The 17,577-nt window shown below is 40.4% G+C and overlaps 1 protein-coding gene across 1 annotated transcript in view; it reads left to right on the top strand.

The window, feature by feature from the left end:
• The window catches only part of LOC125242397 (E3 ubiquitin-protein ligase RNF19B-like), a 59,589-nt gene extending 49,530 nt beyond the window's left edge, over nt 1-10,059 (top strand). The window contains exons 3-9 of the mRNA XM_048151200.1: nt 1,589-1,769; nt 2,735-2,849; nt 5,154-5,341; nt 5,799-5,940; nt 6,506-6,740; nt 8,843-9,005; nt 9,093-10,059. Coding sequence (XP_048007157.1) covers nt 1,589-1,769; nt 2,735-2,849; nt 5,154-5,341; nt 5,799-5,940; nt 6,506-6,740; nt 8,843-9,005; nt 9,093-9,466 — 1,398 coding nt within the window. The 3' untranslated portion in view covers nt 9,467-10,059. The remainder of the gene's footprint in view (nt 1-1,588; nt 1,770-2,734; nt 2,850-5,153; nt 5,342-5,798; nt 5,941-6,505; nt 6,741-8,842; nt 9,006-9,092) is intronic.
• The last annotated feature ends 7,518 nt before the right edge of the window (nt 10,060-17,577 follow it).

Here is a 17,577-nt window from a genome sequence, read left to right as displayed (position 1 = left end):
CCCTGACTGGTGTTGCCGTCCAGCAGCGTCTGCATGAGGTGCGAGGAGTGGCTGCCAGTGAGTAGACAGTAAGAAGAAGATTGAAGAAAGCAAGAAGATTGAATTTGCTGAAATCCACAAGGATTCTACAGAAGACCCAGAGAACGGTTCGCTCAATGTTGCTTCTCCGAAAGGGTCGCTTACGGAGGTGGATCCGTAATGGTTCGGTGTGACATTTCCTTCGTCGGGCGGACAGAACTGGTTTTCGTCCCTGGTGGCGGCCGTGGTGGTGGTTTAACCGCTACCAAGTGCATCACGGATATTCTGGAAGAGCGTGGTGTCCCTTACGCTGGGATTTTTGGGATACCTTACGAGGGAATGCAATACCAAATATTACTTTAATAATAATAAAAATCGTTCTGATCAAAAACTGACTTTCATTCATAATTTTCCTGATTTATTTTCCATGCATTTTGGTACTACCTTAAGTTTTCCGATTTTTTACAGTTTTCAGCCTTGAAATTTTATTTCATTCGCAAATATTTTAATGCCTTAGATAGTAAGCTTTCATTTGACATCAAAATTTTCAGATTAGGGTACAGAATTACAAAGATATTAGGTGCAGACGAAAAAATGAAAAGTGATGCAATACTTACACTCGGTAACGGTATTAAGGATTTTTAAGTTTTTTGCCGGTAAGAAACGACTTAACCAACATTCATTCAGAATGGTCGCAGGTTCTAGTCGTGCCCGTGTCGTTGGTTTTTTTTATTTCACTTTTCTTTAGTTATGAAAAAGTTAGTATTGCTTACAGACATTTCTGCTTCATAAAAAAATGTTTAGGTACTTGTTAAGTAAATATAAATTAATAACATGAGACTTGTTTGTGAAAGATGATATAACCTGATAAATAATCTCTTATTAGAAGGTAAGGTCACTTCGGGAGTTCAATTTATTTCCATCTAAATATACCACAAGAAGGAAAGCTCAGAATTTAATCGCTAGCGGCATTTTCATGAATCACGATGTCTGAAGAGCCGACTCGGTTTAATCAAAAATTTTGATAAATTAAGTTAATTCTTAGAAGTGGAGTTCTTAATTCAGTTTTGTATAGTAAATCGAGGACGGCGCCGTTCAGAGCGCGGGTAACGAACTTGCTTAGAACAAGTCTTGCCACTTGCTTTTATTGCAGCAATTGTTTTGAGTTACGAACCGCAATAATTGATTCGATCCAATTCGTATTTCGCACAGCTAGCAGCGTTGGGCAACTCGCGCCTTTTTGTCGTTAGATAGGTGAGTTTAAATTATACGTGAAGTCATCTTCATTCACCATCATAGCACGCACGCAAATTTGATAAGTTTAAATACTTAGGTAATTGACATCGCCGTTCTTAATTCTGAATTCGTAACCGGTTCAGTATACATGCTAATTACCATATGTTTCGTATTTCCAAGATAAGTTAAGTAGGTATTTAAATACATTTCGGATAACACATTTTGGCCTCCACAGGGCAATGACAGTCACTTTGCAATCTTCGCATTGACTATAGAGGTACATATGTAGAGGACTAGAGGACTGTTTTCAAAATGAGGTTGTCTATTGTTTCAGGGCGATGTACTGGAGTGTCCGCTATGCCTGCTCGTGTTCAGCGCCAACAGCATGGTGCGGCTGGCGTGGTGCGCGCACCGCTGCTGCGAGCCCTGCATGCGCCAGTACCTCGCCATCGAGATCTTCGAGGCGCGCGTGCCCGTCAGCTGCCCCGCTTGCCAGGAGAACATCCACCCGCTAGGTGAGCTCACGTCTCTAGTGTCCACTCACCGCTGCTGGAGCCCTGCATGCGCCAGTACCTCGCCATCGAGATCTTCGAGGCGCGCGTGCCCGTCAGCTACCCCGCTTGCCAGGAGAAGTTGTGTCCAGTATTACCAAGCTTCAAATAATTTAAGTAAAAATAAATAAAGCTACGCAAAAACAATTTATATTACGGGGCATGAAAGTGTGTTATGGTTTTAAACAAATAAACATTGTGGTTACGCAAATTTACGTGTGCCCACTTTGGACTTCATCCAAAGGTAAATAATGTGAATTGCATGATATCGTTACCACGGCGCCAGGAAGCGACGGGCCGCCGCCTTAGAATTTCAATACAACTTTATGGCTGCAGTTATAGCCTGTACCATAGTTCTTCAATATACGATTCATAGAAAGAAGTTACGAACCTATTTTGTTCTAAATGTGCGGATAATATAAATCACAACTTTACGGTTAGGTATGTGTATGAGGTTTGTGAAATCCGTGAGTGTCTCGGCATGGAGGTATCCCAGAGAATAACACACCTGTCTAGTGTTCTAATTCTAACCCTTTCTTGGACTTTATAGGGCCATAATCATAAATTTCGCGACCTAGGACACCTGTTGATTTCTTCGCATGCGTAACGCATGGGTCTCTATTGGTTCCCATAAAGACTTAAGTCATAATGTATCGTTTGTCCACATTTTCGTTAGTCATAATTTGATTTTTCTCAGAAACGCGTGACTTTTCAGGATTGCCAAAAAACAAACCAAATCTAACCAATCTTATATATGTAAGTAATCTTAATGAAAACAGTGAAAAGTTAACCGTTGCAGAATTATGACTAATGGTAATCTGGCAATCAATATATTATGACTTGCGATCATTATGTCAAAGAAAGGGATCCGGTAAACGCATTCACGGAATCTTACTAGCACCTTAGTAAAGGACGTGTTGTATTTGCAGACGTCCGGCGCATCGTGGATAACCCGGTGTTGTACGACAAGTACGAGGAGTTCTCGGTGCGGCGCGCGCTGGCGGCCGACCCCGACACGCGGTGGTGTCCCGCGCCCGACTGCAGGTGGGTACTAGGGCTTCCAAATACCGGACCTTATCCAATACCGGTATTCATTCCGGTATTGAAATCGCGAAAATGTAAAAACCAAGTAATTTGCTTAAAATAACAAATTTTATTCAAAATCTCGTTTGTTACTTTTCATGAGTGTTATACTGCAGCGAAATCTTGCCAATCCGACTTAGTGTTGGGTCAAATCGAATACATTTCGAACTTCATATGTTTCGATTTCAACCCAAAACGGTTCGTAAACTTATGTGGCCAAGTCGGTTCAACTTCTATTGTTTATAAGTATACATAATTCAAAGGTCTACGCCCCATGCTCTTTATTTTTGTTATGAGTGGGACTTAGGACGCAGTATAAAAGCAAACGGGAAAGAGCGCCAGAAGCACTATCGGTCGAATGGTCATTTTGCAGAAAACTTGGTTGGCATTATTACTACCACCCACGCATAAGACACATTTGGCAGAATATTGCTTTACAGAACATTACTCGACTTTGATTTAGCCTAGTTTTATATACCATAATAATCGTATAGCATACTATGACATGAGCAGAATTATTACACGCTATCAAAAACGAAATACTGCCCCAGAGTCACCGTTGGGTGCGACGACGAGCGAAATGAGGTTAGGTATCTTGCATCCCCAACACATCCAACTCGCTATCAAAAAGCAAACTGCAACATTATGCAGCCTAAATATTATGCACAAATATTATCTGCGAAAGTATTGTTCGACTGGAATACTATTATGCACATCAACATTATGACAACAGACAATTCTGTATTACAAAAATCTGCGAAATGATTTATGCCAAAGCATATTCTGCGTAAGATGTTTCTGCCAAGAACTTTTATACAAATCAAATATATGCGAAAAAAGTATCTGCAAGACAATAGTGAACAGATTCTGTAAGTTAGATATCGCCGCCAGATCGGACATTTCGCGAGAAGACGCGGCCATCCATAGCAAACCATGTTTTCTGCCAAATCGATCTCTTCAGGCTCATGCGAAACAGAACCTTGTAGTTCAGTAGGTAATCTTTTACATTTTATAGTCAGTGTTAATAGTGTAATTGTACTGTAAATTTGACTATACCTATCACTTTATTAAATAACAAGACACATCATTGACTTTTGAAACTAGAACATGAGATGTTTTTTTTTGAAAACACATTGTAATATCTTTAATCAGTATCTGTGGTACAATTTAGTGATATTTTTGTTTTTCGTGGCGCTAGAGGCCCTAAAGCTCTAATAAAATAAATCCGCCAAATCATTGAACAATTTTATTATAAATCACATTAAGAAATAATCATGGTAATCAAAATCAAGAAAATTACTTCTCGGAATAGGAACACTTAATATACGGATTAAAAAAGTAATAGATGCATCAGGGCGATTTGTTTACAGAGACCCTGGTGGCCTGTTGCAACTACGTTTGACGTGTTGCTTCTCTGTCACACTTACGTGCGAATTCACAAATGCGACAAATGTGTCATAAACGGTTCGCGACAGGCCCTCCTCAATGAATGCTTTTGACACGTTACTTTATCTAGGTAATCATCGAAAAAACTATCATTTTCACACAAATATTGTAAAAACACCAAACAGAGAATGTGTCAAATCGAGAAACGAGAGCAAGAACCAAGATTTACGCGTGTAGCTACCATCATGATGCAGAAATTTAACGTTTTTGATGAGTAATTTACATTCATTTGACAAAATTTGTTAGTTTCTAAAAATACCGGGATCCCGGTATTAGTAAATTAAATACCGGTATTGAAATGTGCCCAAAAAAAGGCGGGATCCCGGGATACCGAGATACCGGGATCCCGGTATGGGAGCCCTAGTGGGTACAAAATCTGAGCTCGTCCAGAAATCTAACGTTCTTTTGTTCTCTTCAACTCATACTTACTGATAACCGAGTGTGGTGCTTGCTTGCTGTGTCTCCTTCGGTCGGTGTCGCGTCACTAGATGGCGCGGGTCGAGCTGTCAGAAGATCCGCCGCCATGACCGCGTCGTGCTGTAAATTGTTCCAAGCTATGTCCTGTTTGTTTTCTAAGTTTTATGTATTAAAACCTGCATTTAATGGTGTCTGGTGTTTTCCCTGTTTACATTACTAACTATTCGTCGCCTTTACTTCATAACGTCCTGTGTTTAATAGGTGTATCTATTTCTTTATTTAGCCGGATCTGGTGAATAAGTATGTGCCTACTAAGGTACTCCTAACTTCTTGAAAGTGCCGAATTGCCAATCCTCTGAGTCTTCCTTGAATGACACTTACTGAAATGTTGTTATCGTTTAGTTTCGCGGTGGTGGCGACGGGGTGTGCGTCTTGCCCGAAGTTGACGTGCCTGGCTCCCGGCTGCGGCGCGTCGTTCTGCTACCACTGCAAGGCGGCGTGGCACCCCACGCAGACGTGTGACGCGGCGCGCCGCTCCCGCGCACCCCCGCCCCGCGCGCCGCAGCCGGCGCACCAAGACTCTGACACTGGTGAGTCTGTCTGATGTGCAAAGTCCTTTCCAGAGCTGACGAGCCTAATAGCGCTTAATTCTGCTACCGCTGTACCCTCGCGCCGTTGCCAGCGTACCAAGACTCCGACACGGGTCGTCACAGCTTTGTAACTTACTCTGTAGCTGGCGGCTACAACCCGTTTCGAAACTGACGTGCCTGGCGTGTCGTTCTACTACCACTGTAAGGTAGCGTGATACTCCATGCAGACGGTCCACACGATATTAGGCTGCCGACTCATGATTAAGACTCCGAAACGGGTGTGTGCACCAGAGGTCAGTGTCTGATGGCTAATACAAGGCGTTCCGATTCTGCTAGCTCTGCAAGGCGTTTCTCCTTCACGTCTCCTTGCAGCAGGGTTTCTTATTGTAAAAGACTGATGACTGGAAACAGTAGTTCAAAATGAGCATGGCATCAATTGTACGACCGTGTGTTGCAGGTGAAGTGAAGCCGTGCCCGCGCTGCGCCGTGCTGATCGTGAAGGTGGAGGACGGCTCCTGCAATCACATGGTGTGCTGCGTGTGCGGCGCAGAGTTCTGTTGGCTCTGCATGAAGGAGGTCTCCGACCTGCACTACCTTAGGTATGCTTGGTTTGTCTTTGTCAATTTCATGTTTTATTGCTTAAGATGACTTTGGGCAATTATAATCGCTGCCATCTTTTTGGTTAGGTATACATACAAATCGTCACTACTTTTAAAAAATCTCGTATCTCACGCTGCTTCTCAAAGTTAAAACGCAGTAAGTCTATATGCATTCCATACACACTTACTACAATTTTCTTTTCATTGACAGACGAAGATACAAGTTTTTTTTAAAGTAGTGACGAAATATGACTTGACACATTTGCTACAATCTGCAACAGTTGCCAATGGAAAGTTCTTTGAATCCTTTACCGTATTTCAACGTGATGAATTCCAAAATCGTAACTGATTTTTGCGCACGCGTGGCGTAGTGGTGGCAGATATGGGATCTATTACTGACACTGTCAGAAAAAAGCGATTCAAAATGATCGTCATACTCATACATCGATCACTAAAGTGGTCTAGCGCTCGCAGAAAGGCTAGTCAAATGATGTAACTATAACTATTAAAGTAATCGGTGATGCGATCCGAATCGGTATATTGACTAGCCATTGTATCCGTCCAGTCCAAGCGGCTGCACATTCTGGGGCAAGAAGCCGTGGTCGCGCAAGAAGAAGCTGCTGTGGCAGCTGGGCACGCTGGCGGGCGCGCCGCTGGGCATCGCCGTGGTGGCGGGCGTGGCGCTGCCCGCGCTGCTGGTGGGGCTGCCGCTGTGGGCCGGCCGCCGCGCGCACCGCCGCCTGCGCCGCGCCACGGTCGCGCGCCGCACCGCCGCCGTCGCCGCCGCCGTCGCCGCTGCGGTAACCGCGCTCTTCCTTCATATCACTTCTCAGGGTCCCCGTCCCCCCACATCTAGCGTCGAGCGAGCGTAGCGTCCGGCCAACTGTATGGAAAAAGACGCGGCGTCAGGCTTTGCCATACGGTTGGCCCGACGCTACGCTCGCGAGACGCAAGATGTGGGGGGACCCTAATAGGGTATTTGACTGCGATCACGGCGAGCATAAAATAAAGCATCTAAAGAAAAACATAGACAGCGGTTCGCAAATCGTACAGAACTATAACGAGTAATTATCTTGATCGTACCTACTGTGTTAGGTTTCATATAATTTCCATAGTAACAAATCTTTTTATAGTTCTATAGAAAGGACTGATTTGATTAGTAGTCAAATACCCTATTTAAGTACCTACTTATATCCCTATCACAATACATATCGCACACCCAAAAAATTTGGAACACCTTTGACAACACTGAGTCGCTTGTGTTTGTGTGGCGAAGAAATATATTATAACATTTCACAGTAACCTTATCAGCTTATCACAAATAATTTGTCAATATTTTCATCTCATCATGCATCTTTAATGTAAATAAAGTTTACTTACTTACATCCGAATCAATAGGCTAGGCTACATCTGAATGTAAGTATAATGGTGCGCGTACAACTTCAAGAACAAATTGTCTTCGGAGCTAAACTTTCTAAAGTACTCATTGTTTTTGGGAACTGGGAAGTTCTTAATTACTTCAAAACTTTGGGTAACGTTGCTATTAACCAAGTTGTCAAAGTTTGGTTGGTTAATTAAGGCTGCTTTCAAAAAAAACGTCAAAAGAATGTAAAATTGATAGTTTTAGTCGGTGAAATACTACACTTTCCGTTATCCAATAGATTTATTTAATTCAAGTTCCAGTTAGAGCATTTTATTATCTTGATTTTTATAAGACTGGATTTTTGAAAACTAACTCACTAAATTAATTATGAATTTTTCTCTAATGCACGTTTAGAAAAACGCACGTATAGAGCTGAATCAGTCGATCTTATTTGTAAAATTTGGACAATTTTGAATATTAAAACGGGTAAATTTATAATTCGTATATCCTGTACCACAATCATTTCAGACTAGATTTTTATTTTACGTTTTTGAAAAAGAGTAAACTAGCCTAAGGCGAATTCAATTTTTTTCAGAAATTACCTAAAATTAAGTGACAATTTCTTTGAAAATCTACATCACATCGAAGTAAGTTTTGTACTAAATTAATCTGCAACGTTTACTTAAATTGCTGTTATGCCTAAGTGATTATAAATTGCTATTATTGATTTTTGCCGTACACTTATTACCACTTTTGGACATTTTCTCATATTTTGTTAGACCAAGTAGAAAAAGTCCTATAATGTGATATATATTTATAAACTACTCGCAAAGCCCTTTAATTTGATACCACACACGGTATGATCAAGCGCTCGGTTGCGATTTCACTATTTTTAACACGAAAGCCCTCTTAAATATAACGGAAATCTCGTCGTCATGGGAATCGGAAGACAATTTGTAGAACAACGATTATTCCGTGTATCCAGCGCGTAGAGGCCCTTTTGACGCTTTAATGAAATGTATAAGGGGTACACCGAGCGGATGTTGCCCTTGCCCGCATCATGGGACACACGCAAGCACCCGCCATCAGGGTGTAAGGACTATTTGACAGTTAATGGAATCTAAAATGAACTGGGCTATTGGATGAAAGTGATGGACTAAAATACTGGGCTATGGGATAAAAAAACTGGACGCCTGCCTAATAGAATGGTATCCAATTTTATTTCCGGCTAACTACCTATTATTATTATTATGCAATATGTGCTCATTGATTAAGTCAGGAATTCTCAAATTTCTAAATGTACTATTTTTTTATTTAATTTTCTTATAAGTATTAATAAAGACAGCTGTTTGTAATTGTAACATGACTCTAAATTCACATCTCTATGACATGAGCGGGCCCATTTCTCGAAACTACAAGTTACAATTTACAAGCGGTTGTCAATGTCTAATATGACAAGTTGGAAAGAGACTTCCGCTTGTAACTTTCAGTTTTGAGAAATCCCCAGGATGTGATTTTGTAACGTGTGTATAATTCCAGCTGCTGGTGTCGCCGATCGTGGCGGGGCTGGCGGTGGGCATCGGCGTGCCCATCCTGCTGTTCTACGTGTACGGCGTCGTGCCCGTGTCGCTGTGCCGCGCCGGCGGCTGCGCGCGCCGCCCCGAGCCCGACGCCGTCTCCAGGCACATCGACCCCAGCATCGGTCAGTATCTACCGCTTACCAAATGTTTTCCCACACTTTCGAATAAGTACTAGAACAATCATCAATTTGAAATTCGATCGTTTACAGGCGACGCGTCGCTATCGGCCGGATCGGCGGCGGTCGAGCTCCGGGCGCCGTCGCTGGCCGCGCTCGCGGGCTCGCTGGCGCACGAGCCCCACGAGCCGGAGCCGGAGCCCGAGCCGCAGAGGCTGGAGGTGACCGCCGACGTGACGGCCGACGTCGTCGCGAGCGCCAGCTGGCCCGACGACCTGCCCTCCACGTCGTCGCGCTCGGCGCGGCTCAAGAGCCTGTTCCTGTACGGGTCGGCGGCGCCGCCCGACCCCGAGGCGCCGGTGCCGGTGCCGGGGGCCACCGCGCCCGCGCCCGCGCCCGCGCCGGCCGAGCTGAGCGCGGCGTGCGAGACGCGGCTGGTGCGCGTGGCGCCGCCGCACGACTCGTAACGAACGCGCGCCCCGCACTGATCCTCGAGTGACCGACCTCGCCCCGAGTTCCCGGCGACCGAGTTTCTCGTTTGATTTAATACCGTCGCGTTACCGTGCGGAGGACCCGGCGCTCGGATTAAACGGACTCTTACGTGATGTAGATTTAAGTGAAATTTAGTGTGAGCGGTGACGAGACGGACTCGCAGTGTGAGTGAAGTGCGCGGAGTCGCCGAGTCCGGGATTGTTGTGACTCGTTAAAGTTGCTATTTTTATCGACGCGTAGTCCGTGTTAAATAGGTTTTGTCCCGACATCGAATAGCGGAGGTATTAAATATTGGTGCTTTACACGCCACTCTGCTAAACGACCAGAATTATTGTATGATACGTAGAACTAAATCCGCCGAAAAGCGTCCCATATTGATCCTTTTCTTGGAGCTTAGTTTTCGATCCCGTCTTAGGTATCGCGTTGGTAAAAATGTACATTTCACAACATTACTGGTACACAATGGTTTGGCGAAAGATTGTTTGAGGTGCATGGCACAACTGATTATCGATGTACCTCGTCAGATACGCTAGTGAGCCCGCGAGGCGGCTCGGCCGAGCCGGTCCAGCAATAATCTGTCGGCTGTATTGTGTATTCTACCTTTAGCTTCCGGTTCGCAGTAGTTGCGGTGTTTGAAAATATCAGATGCACGCGAGTTACTTTTGTTGATTTTCTTTGTAAAGTAAGTGCGTGTAGCTTTCGAAAACGACGTCTCCTCTGTGCCGCAAAGTCTGTAGTAAATGACTTCCTTTTGATCATCTGGGTAATCTACCTCCACCAGACAATAAGATGACTTGTATTTGTGGTTTTTATATAGCAGAAATCGTTAATTCCCGTCCCGTACATGCAATTAATATGTAGTGTCAGTAGAATGTTAAAAAAAATAAAAGCGTGCAATTTACGAGTTTGCCTTTCGGAGACGACATGCATTTCTTTACTGATTCGCGATGCATTTGGTATTTGTTGATTGTTCTCTCTCGTGTAAACTGGCAGTGATGATTAAGAGTTATTTTATTGCCTACCCTGTTATGTGTTATGTTGTGCTTATTTTATTTATGTAATGAGTAAGAGCAATCGTTCATCGTAAATCAGACACATTTCAATGCGGATTCAGTCTATGACAGTATTAATTAATACCTTAAAACGTTGCAAATGTAAAATTTATGTGAATCCGGTAGAAATATCAATTAGATTTCTGATCCCTGTTTCACGGAATTTACTTTAGGACGTCACAATCCCTCTGTACAGTCAAGTGTAAAAATATGGGTGTACACATCTTACTCTAAAAAATATGTTCCATAAGAGTGTAGTACCTTATTTATGGGACAATTATTTCGATACATATTTTTGCACTTGACTGTACGAGAAACCGCCGAAACAATAATCCCAATAATAATCGGGAACTAATCGAAATATCATTACATGAATAAAATAAACGATGTTTAGGCAGGGCCTCGGGCGCCGGCCCGGGTCTGGCGGAGTAGGTTAGGTGACGTCGCGGCCGCTCCCGCCGGCGACTGTACTGACGGCCCACCCACAAATTGGTCTATATCGACAGCGGCGAGCGGCAGCCATAAGCGGGAATCAAGAGTCTCATGAGACTCTCCATCGCAATGTAAGGCCGCCGCTCGCTATTGCCGCCATAGACCAATGTCGACGCCGTGCGAGCCGGTAGAGTAGACCGTCGTGTGTGTGTGGATTGAGTGAGCACCTTCCGAAAATAAAAAAAAATATGCTGATCATTTAGTAAAAGTTCTAAAACAATTGTAAAACGAATCTCTGAATTTGTAAAAAGATAAATCAAAAGATACAGCCATTAACATGTGCTCACTCAGTTCTCACAAACCACCAATGAAAACAGTGAATATATTCATTTAACATATAATATTTATATACTAACATTTAGTAAAAAATAGGCCAACCTACCTCTATAAATATTAGATCACCTAGTGACGTATTAAATTTTTTACAAATAGTTTCTTATGCTCACTCAATCCACACACTTTTGAAAAGCCGAATTTTGATGAAAAACATAAGATTTAGACCGCTATTATATGTGTATAGTTTAGTAAAAGTGAAATGGGAATTTGTAAAATACAAAACGAACCACTAACGTGTCAGGTTTTTTTATAATAAATTTTTGTAAGTGCTCACTCAGTCCACACGTTTTGAGAAAGTTAAAAATGTAAATATCTTACGATTTGTAGCACCTAAGACACTCGAAAGTACTTCAACATTTAGTAAAAATTTTTACTAAATATCCACCATCTAATATTTTATATTCAGACATAACTTTTTCATACAAACTTTGTATCAAATGTATCAGGGTAGGGTAACACTATGTCGGCTCCTGATTTTCCCCACCTTCCCATTGTCATATTGAGATTGGGGAGTTTCCTTCGTTCAATTTTGATAATATTAAACTAATACCATATTAATTCTCCATCTGCAAACTGTTTTTAGGTTATGTTCTTGGCCTAGTGATGATGTGTATTGTGTAATTTTTATCGACGTCAAGATAATAACCATATCGACATGCATGCATTAAAAAGGACATGAATGATAATTGGTAAGAAACAAAGAATATAATACTTCACTAGTAAGAAACCAGAACCTGGTAATCTAATAGCGCTAACAGATGAGCGTACCGGATTTGTAAGTGGGAGCGAGAAATAGTTATTCTTTTCTCGCTCCCACTTACAAATCCGGTAAACTATTATCAAAATTGAACGAAACTCCCCAATCTCAATATGACAATGGGAAGGTGGGGAAAATCAGGAGCCGACATAGTGTGGTCACCCTACTTGATACATTTGTATGAGAAAAGTTATGTCTGAATATCTTTAAAACCAGACAACGAATATAAAATATTAGATGGTGGATATTTAGTAAAAATTTTTACTAAATGTTGAAGTACTTTCGAGTGTCTTAGGTGCTACAAATCGTAAGATATTTACATTTTTAACTTTCTCAAAACGTGTGGACTGAGTGAGCACTTACAAAAATGTATTATAAAAAAACTTGACACGTTAGTGGTTCGTTTTGTATTTTACAAATTCCCATTTCACTTTTACTAAACTATACACATATAATAGCGGTCTAAATCTTATGTTTTTCATCAAAATTCGGCTTTTCAAAAGTGTGTGGATTGAGTGAGCATAAGAAACTATTTGTAAAAAATTTAATACGTCACTAGGTGATCTAATATTTATAGAGGTAGGTTGGCCTATTTTTTACTAAATGTTAGTATATAAATATTATATGTTAAATGAATATATTCACTGTTTTCATTGGTGGTTTGTGAGAACTGAGTGAGCACATGTTAATGGCTGTATCTTTTGATTTATCTTTTTACAAATTCAGAGATTCGTTTTACAATTGTTTTAGAACTTTTACTAAATGATCAGCATATTTTTTTTTATTTTCGGAAGGTGCTCACTCAATCCACACACACACTAGACCGTCGCGTGCGGGGCGCCGCGCGGCGCAGTCAGGAGGAGACGAGCTGCGGGCGCGCCCGCTCTGATAGACGCTTCGCGCTTCTAAAGCAGTGTTACTCTATCCGATATTTGTGATACTTTGAATAATTACTATTAACGATCTAAATTATTTAATTTTTCACGTTTGTAGGCGAAAAGTAATTCTAAGCTATAATTATTATGTTATGTGAATCATATACCTACAGTAAACGATTAAAATGTGATTATACTTACTAGTTGTTTTTATTACAATGAAACACGGTTGAAATTTCAATTCGGTAAACTTTTAATTCATATATTTTATCTACAGGGGTTCATTAATTCACAATACAGAGGTACAGTTTAAGTCACTCGTTGCTTCGTTATTACGGATCCTCTCAAAAGGAGTTTACAGAGCACCGGGTGCATTTCCTTAGTAACAGAGTCCGTTTCGAGTAACGTAACAATCCACAATATCTAGTTCTGAGGACTACGCCCGAAACATGGCCACACTTTAACACTATATTTCAATGTTGTCTTCATGAAGTACTACGAATACAATTTTCCGACCCCGATTCGCTAGACTGCCGCATAGATATCAAGATCAAGTCTATTAAATCTGTTATTAACTAGGATCGTCGTAAACATTGCATATTATACTACTATTCGCCCCAACATAGTGTAGGCATTCGATTTCGTGGATTTGAGATGGGTCTCCTTCGAACGTAGTCCTCTAAGTGGCAATCGTATTTTATAATAGGTACTACTTTGGATAATTCTGAAAAAAGTAATCGCACCTTTAGGACGAAACCGTCTCAACTCAGCGATTTGTTACAGCGTTAGGTCAGTTACGTTCCAAAAGTACCTACGTAATATCCTGGAAAGTATACATTGATCAGTTCATACTGATAATCCTATGCTCATAAATCATAACTTTTTGTTTCATGGCAGTAAGTACTTAATAACTGTTTGTGACGACAACTAAGCGTGAAATCTTTATGGGAATCAACATTATGTGCAGCGATTAACGATACTTTCTGAAAACTCGTATATACTTCATTTCGAAGAACATAACTCGTGTTCGGAATTACCTCAAAGCATTGTAAGTAAATTCTAGGAAACAACAAATTTGTATATTTACATACATAAATAAAGTTAGATTATACAACATTAGAACACCTTGAAGGTTATTTATTAACTTACAGGTAAATGGAATGTTTATGACTTGTCATAAATAAGTAGGTACACCTTGGTTACCTCTACCTTCTGATTGCAAATTGTTTTTTTATTTCATTTTGTATCTTAATCTCATAATCATAAAGTCCATGTTACACACATACCTCGTGGTCTTCATTCTGATTGAGTTAAGGTATAAAATCTAAGTAGGTATTAAACAATCAAATCACAATCTAGTGGTAATTTAGTTGTTCGTGCACAGCAATAGGTAATTCATTATTTAAATTCCGCCCCAAGTTATCTGGAGTTGGGGAGATTTATTTCTGGAAAATTACTCTCAATTCAAACAGATTCCATTGCTAGAGTCAGTTCCAAGATGTTGGCAACGATTTTGTCAGCCTCGCCAGTGAAAATGTTATTTTAAACGCCAAACTTTGATGAAATTATGACGTTAAAACTAGGAACGCGACTGATAAGTGTGCACATGCTTAAAACATCCAGCGCACCAGGTGACGTCCGGACGTCCGTGCGCTCAAGGCGACGTCCACGGCTTACGTCTGATAGCTTGCACAATTCAGTGTATATTCATTATCTAGATCGCGGCAGTGGACGGCGTCCGCCGGACGCGTCCCATAATTGGTTCCTAGCTTGGTATTATTAAACTCAACCCTTGCAGAGGCGGGGCTCAACATTGTGGCCAGCTTATCTTAGCCCGACTATAACTGTTTCAAACATTTATAGTAGGTAACTATGTATAGCAAAAGTTTGGTATTCTGACTAGGCAAAGCGATAGTAGCGATAGCGATAAACCAACACGACATAATGACGACGTGTACTTCCGTATGGAGAATCAACATAATACGTAGTAGGGAAGCCCAAGAGGAGATTTTGTAGGTACTCGAGCGTGTCAAATCGAAGTATCTAATATCTTGCTACTTCTTGGAGTATACCTTGACTACTTTTAGACGTCAATGTTTATCCGTTAGTTGGTGGGGGTAAAAAATCGCTAAGATTATGAATCACCAATAAGATTAGGTATGTATAACATTTCATATATATTTTTGTTTTACCTATCTAAATGAGGAGTGTCTTTTCAAAAGGACTTATTTCTATAAGTCAACAGAGGTTATTTTTATCTATGTCTTCCTAGAGAAATAACCCTTGTTGACTTATAGAAATAAGTCCTTTTGAAAAGACACTCCTCAAATGATTTTACATAGGTGTCTAAGATGTTCGAGTAATTCTACACATTTAGCATCGCGGGCTCCCCAGATAAATATATCTTGATTTGTGCAAAGGTTTATACTAAATAGTAAATACTAAATAGAGCAATGATTCATAATTAAGTATAAAATAAATAACACAATTCATGATTTTTATCACAATGACCTTATAACTATTTAAATAATTTACATATTTGAAGTTGTGGCAAAAACGCTTATAAAAACGGGTGATCATTAGTGAATAACGAAAAAACTATAACAGCATAACAGCTAATAAGTATCCGTAAGCTATAATGCCAGTACAAAATGATGTAGACGTTTACTGCTGATCGTACAGATAGATTGAGTTATGCCAAAAGCCATTAAAGCCGAAATAGGTCCATACTTATAAAATGTGAATTACGTTTGTCTATAATGAATATAATGATTAATGTCTATCCCAAATAATTTCAACTGTGTATGTGTAACGTATTTTTACTTTATTTTAGAAACTTTATTTCTTTATTTATTTATTCCTTAAATTAACATTAACAGCCTAGCTAAACATGTCAATCGTACAGGAGGGTATAAACATGAATAATCCTGGTACACTTATATAAAATAGTGTGGCGGAACATAGAGTACATAATATAGTAGGTACTCACACGTGGATCGAACTTGGAGTAGTTATAGACTCCAAGTGACGGGCGCTGATCGCAAGGAATTGCGGCTCCGTGCTGTGAAACATATCCAGTTTGCTGTCGCTGGCCAGTATGTCATTGAGAAGGGTTAAAGCGTGGTGCAGTGGTGAGTGCGACAGAGCATGGGTGCGTGCCACCGGGATGGCGAATAGTCTGTCGGCGGGGACGGAGTTCTAAACCGGTGACCGGACGCACTTTGAGTGAAATGAGCGACAACAAGGAAGGGTTCGAAATTTGGCCGCGTATTAACCTAAAGAAGAATCTTACAAGGGACAAACTCCTTCTGCACTCTAGTGAAGTATAGTTTACCATTCCTAGTACATAGAGGGTGGGGTAAAGATGTGGATAATATCCATAGGTTTTAAGGAAAAGGAAGCGTACAAATGACTTTTGCACCCTCTCTAACATAAGAGTGTATTGATGCTCATGAGGGCTCCATATTGTGGCGTTACATTCAAGCCGGCTTCGTGGGTACCTACATAAGTTACACATAGGTAGTCTGTTCGGAATGTATTGGACCGCATACATTTCACGACTTCTCATTCCGAACAGATTTTTGAAATTTAAAGACTGGACGTACCTGTTTTGATACACGTATTCAATATAGAATGAAATATAATATTCTAGCGAAACCCTAATCGTATTAGATCTGTCATTATTATTACTCAGTGTTTCTTTTAATTCCATAATGTCATCAGTATCACGCATTCTTTTCATGAACATGATTTTATAATTGGTAAGTTAACTTGGTGGCTTTAAAATGAAATGGAAATTGGGATATTAAATGACTGTACAATAAAATTATGGCTAATATTATTTTTGGCAAGTTTTTGGAAAATAGTGTTAACCTAATAACGATTTATAAATTACAAAGATTGAGCCAAAAACTGTCACCCATATAACCTAAATGCAATCAAACATTTTTTTCATCGAAGTCAGTTCTTTTAACAGGTAATTAGCAATTCTATCAGGCGTCGTTACTTAATCGTCAATTGTGATCTTATTTAAGTGTAACTAAATTTCAATATGGAAAATTTGCTGAAAAAATGTTATGCCAATTATTAAAATAAATATGAAAAATCGTGGACTAAAAGTAAATTGTCAAAATTGCTTAAATTCCGATTCACACATAAAAGAGAGACATATTGATTAAAATTGCGTTCAAAGTAAAGAATAAGGTTCCTCCTCATATGTTATACATCTATTTATTTTAGTTATTCAAGGTTTTATGTACATGATAGATAGTGAGACAAATTCACACGGGTTTAGGCCGTAGGAACCATAGCAAAACAAGCAGGAACACCTAATACGCACAGCGACCATTCTATTTTCGAACGTCGACTATATTCGAAAGAAAAAGAGAGATCCTCCGAATTTGCATATTACGGTTTTCTCAAAAGTAAAAATAATAAAATATAGAATTCGTTTATAATTTCAAAGTAGAAGACATCACAGAATTTTAATTTATAAAACCCGTAGAAACATGTTTGACATATTCCTGTTTGTTGGTATTGTCTTAGAGAGCCGGTGTTTACGGCACCACTAATGG

Source organism: Leguminivora glycinivorella, chromosome 2, assembly GCF_023078275.1.
Source record: "Leguminivora glycinivorella isolate SPB_JAAS2020 chromosome 2, LegGlyc_1.1, whole genome shotgun sequence".
Classification (NCBI taxonomy): domain Eukaryota; kingdom Metazoa; phylum Arthropoda; class Insecta; order Lepidoptera; family Tortricidae; genus Leguminivora; species Leguminivora glycinivorella.
Note: the sequence above shows the minus strand (reverse complement) of the source record. Positions and strands in the feature narration are given on the sequence as shown.